The sequence below is a fragment of the Pundamilia nyererei genome, unplaced genomic scaffold, assembly GCF_000239375.1.
Source record: "Pundamilia nyererei isolate P.nyererei 1_Seehausen unplaced genomic scaffold, PunNye1.0 scaffold01428, whole genome shotgun sequence".
NCBI lineage: Eukaryota > Metazoa > Chordata > Actinopteri > Cichliformes > Cichlidae > Pundamilia > Pundamilia nyererei.
In genome coordinates this window covers 1-7,599 of record NW_005188829.1, presented here as the reverse complement: position 1 = coordinate 7,599, position 7,599 = coordinate 1, and the positions used below count along the sequence as shown (strand labels likewise).

General features: G+C 47.0%; 2 protein-coding genes across 2 annotated transcripts in view; both read right to left on the bottom strand.

Moving 5' to 3' along the window:
- Positions 1-3,887, bottom strand: part of LOC102204971 (interferon alpha/beta receptor 2-like) — a 4,523-nt gene extending 636 nt beyond the window's left edge. Inside the window, exons 1-6 of the mRNA XM_005755416.2 lie at positions 3,344-3,887; positions 3,033-3,150; positions 2,036-2,165; positions 1,681-1,856; positions 1,433-1,581; positions 585-741 (exon numbers count right to left, since the gene is read on the bottom strand). Coding sequence (XP_005755473.1) covers positions 585-741; positions 1,433-1,581; positions 1,681-1,856; positions 2,036-2,165; positions 3,033-3,081 — 661 coding nt within the window. The 5' untranslated portion in view covers positions 3,082-3,150; positions 3,344-3,887. The remainder of the gene's footprint in view (positions 1-584; positions 742-1,432; positions 1,582-1,680; positions 1,857-2,035; positions 2,166-3,032; positions 3,151-3,343) is intronic.
- Positions 3,888-5,474: 1,587 nt separating this feature from the next.
- LOC102204679 (uncharacterized) lies at positions 5,475-7,595 on the bottom strand (the record flags this gene model as incomplete). Its single annotated transcript, XM_005755415.2, has 3 exons — positions 5,475-6,458; positions 7,031-7,158; positions 7,433-7,595. Coding segments are annotated over 3 exons (1,002 nt in total), but the record flags the coding sequence as incomplete, so codon positions are not given.
- Positions 7,596-7,599: the final 4 nt, after the last annotated feature.

Sequence of the window (7,599 nt, the reverse complement as noted above, 5' to 3'; positions counted from 1 at the left end):
ACTACCTGTAGTAGTACTACATGTACTAGTACTACCTGTAGTAGTACTAGTACATGTAGTACTACCTGTAGTAGTACTACATGTACTAGTACTACTACAGGTAGTACTACATGTACTAGTACTACTACAGGTAGTACTAGCACTGCTGTTTCCAGCCGTGACTTGCTTATCAGTCAGATTCGCTGAGGTTAGCGTGGGAAGTGTGTTTCACGGGGAATTCCCTCCATTTCCAGTCACAACAGAAGCTCAGCATGAATGTTGACTAAAAGCTTTTTATTGTCACCTCCATGTGTCCACTTGATTTTTCCAGTGAGTAAAACTAAATAAGCAAACACACAAACGCTGCATCTCACGGTTCAACCTGAGGGGGCTGAAACTTGGCACAGCTTTGAAAAACGTGGAGCTCCACAGAGCTGATGTAAAGTTATTAACACGCACGCCCTGAACGACACTGCAGGCTAACAGCAGTGTTTATGATGCTGCTCCTTTAGCGTCACCCATCTTCCACCTGACAGCGAGGTAACTGAAATCACTGTGTGTGTGTGTGTGTGTGTGTGTGTGTGTGTGTGTGTGTGTGTGTGTACCTGCAGAGAAGATGGCTGGTACTGTAGCACACTCAGGCGGGCTGAAGTTGGAGTACATGTCCTCGATTTCGTCGCAGAATCGCACGGCGACACAGTACCGCCTGCCGGGCTCCAAACGATCCCACTTATAGCTCTTCAGAGACTCAGTCTTGATGAACTGCACACACAGGCACAGATTATCAGCACAGGAGGCATCCTGCTCACACAGACTCCGACTGACACAGCAGCAGGTCTCTCACGTGACGCCTGCTCTTAGCCTACAGACTTTTTACATGTAGCAAAATATTTAAACATTTATCATAAATCAGAGAGGACTCATGGCTGACTTCAAACCGTTGAAAGCCGTGGGCCACACTTTCTGTCCCAGAGGTTCAGGAGTACGTCACTGCCATAAAGATCCACTCAGAGCTAACAGATGAAAGCAGGAAGTAAACTTGTTTCTAACGCTTCGAGCCAGCGCTCAGGTATCACCACGGTTACTGTGCGAGGCACGCTCTTATGCTCATCGGCAGCTGGTGAGGACGCTCGGCGAGCATCATTTCAGAGACATGTAATAACAGTGGGACAGAATTCCACAGCTGGATCACCATGGAAACATTAATGGAAGCGGCGGACACGGAGAGTGAGCGGAAAAATAACCACAGCGACACGAAGTGGGCGGGTCCAGAGTGGAGTTAGTGTTGTGTGATTTGAAAGGTAACTCGCAGTCCCGTGTCAGGCCTGTAGGCCAGGCTCCTCCCTCCTTATACTTTGCTTGAGGTGACATTTGACCCTCGCCGTCTTTGCCGTTTATTTGCGGAGGTGAAACTCAAACCGGGGGTTCTGATTGGTCTCCCTCTCTCATGTACCTCCATCTTATCCGGGTTGCTGCTGCTGATCCGGAGCTCGTAACGGAGAATGTTGTAGCTCTGCCTGAGGCGCTCCAGCGGAGGGTGAAGATCCACGCTCAGGCTTCTGTCGCTGGGCGCCACGCTAAGCAGCGGCAGGCTCAGGTGTTCTGCAGAAATCACAAACAACGCATGACGCACACACACGGCTCAGAGGGCTGAAAATAACAAACTCGTGGCGTCTCCGGAGCTGAAGACTCGACACTCACCGATGGGTTTGAATGGGACCTCAGTTTCGTTCGGGTCTCCAAAGACCTGGCCTCCCAGCTGAGCTCCAACCCTTGTTAAGTACTTCTCCGTTAGGACGGAGAACGCCGCCGTCAAGTCACAAAACAGAGGCTTCTGCACACGCTCACAGCCGGCCACCGGGTTCCAGCTATGTTTCCTTTCATGACCAGAGAGGAGAGAAACATCAGATCTCAGAGGAAGTGTTCGTGATCACCTGAGCCAATATGTGCCAGAAACATGTCAGAACTCCTCTGAAGACAACGCAGACTATCATCAGGGTACCAACCAGGTGACATCAGCACACCTGCAGCTGTCAGTGTGTGAAGGTAAACCCACCTCTCAGTTGTGTATTCAACGTTATAGTAGACCCCTGGAGGTGTGCCTGGTCCCGCCTCCCATTTCAGTATATAACTGAAGTTGAGTGATGTCAGGGAGATGTTGACGGGCTTTGGGAGGGTACCTACAGCTGGAACACAGACAGGAAGAGGAAGGTCAAAGGTCAGCAGGAGACCAGCACCATGAGTTATCTGACCCGCAGCACAAAATGAAACATCTTAAATGTCAGCAGAAAAACAATAAAATTATTATTCTTCACGGACACTCTACATAATTATTAAACAGGCAACAGCTCTTCTACGCCTGACACAACTCCAGCTTTGTGCACGCTGTGGGAGGAGCTGAGATCTGTATGTGTGGGAACTGTGGGAGGAAAGAAAGACCCAGCAAACATCTCCCCACCCTCAGTCGTTCCAGGGAAAGGAACTTCATGCTTCAGCAGACCATCTCATGGTCCCAACTTTGTGGGAACAGTTTGGGGATGGCTGTTCCAACATGGCTGCACACCGGTGTGCAGAAAGACACGGATGAGCTGTGGAAGAACCTGCCTGCACAGAGTCCTGACCTCAGCCCAACAGAACAGCTTTGGGATGAGTTAGCGACTGTGAGCCGGGGCTTCTCGTCCAACATCCGAATGGTCCAAAATTCCCATAAACACTCCTAAACCTCTGGAAAGAAGAGCTGCAAACTGTTGCTAATATAGTGTCCTAAAGACGGCTGCAGCCTCTAGTCTGAAAAGTCTGATTGGACACAAGTCTGTGACAACATGAGCAGCCTACTCTGGGCTCAGCCAACTCCTTCCTGATGATTTCATGGTCTCAGGTCTGACTGAATAACACGCCTTTACAGTGACAAAGGAACAGGAAGCAGCGGACGGTGAGTGGATGACCACAGCCGGGACACTCAGGTGGTTTCCAGAGGAAACGGCCTGAACTATGACACGGAGAGTCCAGAAATACGCAGAGGCAAGATCACGTGGTTCTGAGTGCGCGCTCACCTGGCAGGATCAGAGGCAGCCATGAGAGCATCCAGGTGAGAGCGGTCATGACAGCTGGAGCACATCTGCCGAGCTTCCATCAGCACCTCAACGGACAGACAGCAGCTGGTTTCCCTTTCTGAGCAGGGATGAAAGTGCAGTTACAGACCCACGCTTTTACTTTCTGTCTCGTGTCTTACAGTTAAACACAGTTAATAAAGTTTTGACATTGAAATAAATCTTTATTGACACCCCCGTGGTTCTGTTAGCCTCTGGTTTGGCCTCAGACTTCCCTGTAAGTACAGACTGTGAGATAAGTGTAACTTGCTGACCTGTTACGGAGAGATAAAGCCCCCATGAAGCGTCACTGGTCCGCAGGTTCAAGTTTTCGTGTTTTTCTCAAACCGCCCACTCGCCGGAAATTCCTCCTCATCTCAGGCTAACGGGCTAACAGGCTAACGGGCTAGCACCCTCTGTGTTGGTAAAAGATCAAAGCTCCAGGCTGGTAGTAACCGATCAATGAGTCCGAGCGTGTTACCTGTCCCGGTGAGCGTCCCGATATGCTTCCGTTAGCGCTGTCACAGGACCGAAACACGCTGCTGCCGCCCCGCTGCCTTCACGGACCTCCGGTAATCGCGAACTCTCTCCTGCTCCTGTGTCGTTGCTTTGATCACAGCGACATCACACCCAACAATGACACAGCAACAACACTTAGAAACATTTCCCACTCGGTCGGTTTGAGTTTGTTGTTGACCAGTCTGACAAATCATAAAGTGTAAACTTCGTTTGACACATAGCATTAAACACAACCGGACAGACGCCATAAAATATACCGTCACAGTTGATTTAACGGGACATCGTCCCTGAAATCGGGTGTAGCAAATATATATCTATAGATATTTTTTTTCTTTGCGGTTTATAACGCCGTCTCTTCACGAGATCTCATTAGACCGGCGGTCATGAATGCAGCACCGCGGGAAGTCGGTGATAGGAAATCACGTGATGTTGTTGAAGCACGGACGCTTACCTGACAGGCTCCCAGTAGCTTTGAGAAGTCATGTGATATAGTTGGTGGTTATTTTCCTTAGATTTGAGGTTTACATTTAGTTTTAAATATCCGTGCACGCGCTTCACGAGCAGGTCATCTTATAACCACAGCAACAAACCACGGTGGAATAAAATAACGATTTCTTATTTTCAAACCCTTAAGATTATGAAAACCAAAACTGCAGTGAAACCTTTTAACACAAAGAAGTTTAGTAAGTTCTCATTTTATTTATTTGATTGAAAGTGCATATCTTGTAGCCATGTTGTGTACATCAATCCTTGTTCTTGCTTCACTAAAAAACAAAAGGCTGATATATACCTGTGACTTTTCTCTAAATGAACCGTAACTCCAGAGGTCACCAAGACATAAAAACCACACAAATAACATCAGCAGTCAAATGTGATTGAAAGGTTTGGAGGTTTGTCTCAAAATAAGCCTTTAAACTGATTTTGTACCCTCTGGAAGTTGTGCTACCCTCCATCTTTGCCCTTACAAAGTTCCCATTTACATTCTAATGTAGGAATAAACTGCCTTCATGTTACAACTCTGCTGCAACAAACCACTGCAGACCTTTGCTTAATCCGATTACATTATTAAATGTCAACAGTCATACTGCTGAAGTAATCTGGAAATCCACTAGCATTATGATTTGGCTAGCAACAATATTAGCATGGAGTACAGAGTGGCTGTAGCTCAGGTGTTAGAGCAGTTCATCTGCTAATTGGAAGGTTGGTAGTTTGATCCCAAAATTGTGAGGTACGCAAGTCAAAATTTCAATTTACTAAATCAAAATTTTGAGTTAAGTCAAATTTTTAAACCCACGACACCAATGTAAGGTAGCATGGAAAAATCATTAAGGACTCATTTTTTTAAATATTAAAAAATAAAATGTAATAATTATCACATTATTCTTTTTCTGCCAATTTCTGTTCACGTATCTTCTGTTCCAGCCATGGATGTTTATATGAAACACTGGTCAATGTATGAACAAGTGAGTCAAAGGCTCTTCTGCAGACAGTTTTTTCTACACCTGAGACTGTATTATATCAGAGGGAGGGTATACCCTTATATGGTCATCTCAGAAGCTCCAGCCAGCTTCTGTTTACAAGGGGCAGCCAATCAGAAAGCAGCAGTTTTAAAGTCACTGCAGCAAAAACAGTTTGTCTGAGACAGAGGAGACCCAGCGTGAGATGACCCAAACTTAATTATGAAGTACGGAGAATGGAAACCAGGAGAAAAGCAAACAAATCAAATCAAATCAAATCACTTTTATTGTCACATCACATGTGCAGGTACATTGGTACAGCACATGTGAGTGAAATTCTTGTGTGCGAGCTTCACAAGCAACAGAGTTGTGCAAAATACAATAATGTAAACAAGCAAAATACAAGAATGTATAAACATTAAAATCTATATTTAATGAAGAACATTAGAAAGAGAAATGTCACAGTTTCCTTTGATTTTCTTAAAATGCTTATGTTAATTTTCAAACAACATTAAAAAGTGTCTGGACCCCATTTGGCAGCATCAGTTTTACGTTCACAGTCAAACAAGTCAAAACGTCGGACACAGAAAATCCGGCTGGTTCATTTGCAGATCTTCTGACCTGCAGCACCAAATAATAAGCTGGTCTACAAACACGAGGAGAACCTGCGAGTCATCGACGCTCAGAGCAGCACACATCAGTATCATCTGTTTCTCAAATAGGGCGAGAACTCCTCCTCTTCCTCTTCAGTTAGCGTGTCCGTGCTGTTGCCTTCACATCTGCTCGCAGTGCGGTCTGTGTGTGTCGGGAATACTTGAGGTGTCAGGTGATCTGATTCAGTTTGTGAGTCTGTGGCAGGTAAACCCTCCAGGCTGGACTCTTTCAAAAAGCCTGTGACGTCCTCCTCATCTTCATCGCGTGCAGCCATTGAGGCGAGGGTGACTGAGAACAGGTTGACATTGCCGGAGATGTCCCGCACCTCCTTGTCCTCTTTGGACTTCGTCACCTCCTCGTCCTGACTTTGTCCCCAGACTCCACTTCGACTCCTCTCTTTCACCAAACAGAGCTGCGCTCCCTCCACCTCCGTCTCCACCTGGCCTTCGTCAGACTCTGCAGGCAGCGCCGTTACTTTCACCTTAGCAAATAACCTTGAGCTTCCAGCGTCCAGTGCTGCCGTTGGCTCGCTGTTCGTTGACATGTTGCCAGACAGCTCCTCACAGCAGCAGCTCTCCCCCGAGGAGAGATCCACTGCTCTGTTCACATAGTTGCCATCGTCGTCGTCCTCTGAGACATCGTCAATGTTGGCAGAAGGTGATGTTGTGTGATTGTTATGCTCCCCGGTCTCCGAGTTAACTGAGATGGGATCTGGGACGGTGGGCTGCGGGGTCAGGACGTAGCCTTTGGTTAGAGCCGTCTACAAAGAGAAGAGAAAGAAGCTCTGAGAAGGAGGAACAGAGGCAAACTCTGCTGAAGATGTCTGAGTATCATCGAGTCACAGCTGTGTCTAAGTATGCAGGACAAACACATCAGCCAAAGCTGTTTTCTGGGGACAGTCACTGTGATCTGTTTGACAACTACTCTTTCAAGGATCTAGAGATGGTCTAGAGATGCTTTTTGAGTAAAGGTTTAACTACAGCCAGCTTGAAGGCCTGTGGTACACAGCTGATTATTAGAGATAGGTTGATCATATTTAAGACTGAAGCAAGATATACACAGAGCAGCAGGGCAAAACAGAAGTCGTTTTCAGCTCAGCTGACTCATTTGCTTAACCTTTGAAGGACTTTGGTCCTTCTGTGGAAATGCAAATCACAATATGCTGGAGGAGCTTTACGACTGTGGAGCTTCAAAGTGTTTGAACTTTGTCCTCTGAGAGACGCTCATGGATGAAATGAAGGCGATGTTCAACTTCACAGCAGAAATAAACACATCATTATAAAATCTCTCAAACCACAGGTGTTAGAGTGCACATGAAACTGGATTTCTTACAATTAGAGCTCTGGGCACAGTTTCCTTCAGTTTACAAATGACTCCCGTGTAGAAGAGGAGGAGCAGGCAGCTCGTGACGATGAAGATGGCAACCATCGGGACGCCGATGACCAAACCTAAAGTGAGGCCTGCAGACACACAGACACACATTATTCCATGCAGACGACTGTCTGAACCAGCCGGAGTACAGCGGAGGGGTGTGGTTTGTGGCTGTGCTGTGGGAGGGATGGGTGGAGCAGGTGGCTGGGGGAGGAGTCCCACTGGCGAGAGGGGCAGCCTGGCATGTGTTAGTAATTACTCCCTCTGCATATTTACACAGATAAGGAGGCAGATGAATTGTGGCAGCTCATTATGCTCTGATTCAGCAACAACGCCCGCCTTACCGGCTGCACATCAGCTCACCTCTCTGCTGGTCCACCGCCGTGGTGAAGGTGCACTTCCAGGCAGACGGCTCATGGTTGTTTAGTTTTCTGGTGTTGAGCTTCACCTCTATGCAGTACTCCGCCCCTTTCTTTAAGTTTTCAAGGATAAAACTTTTATTTTCTGTTTCCAGCGTCTGCAAGTCAAAG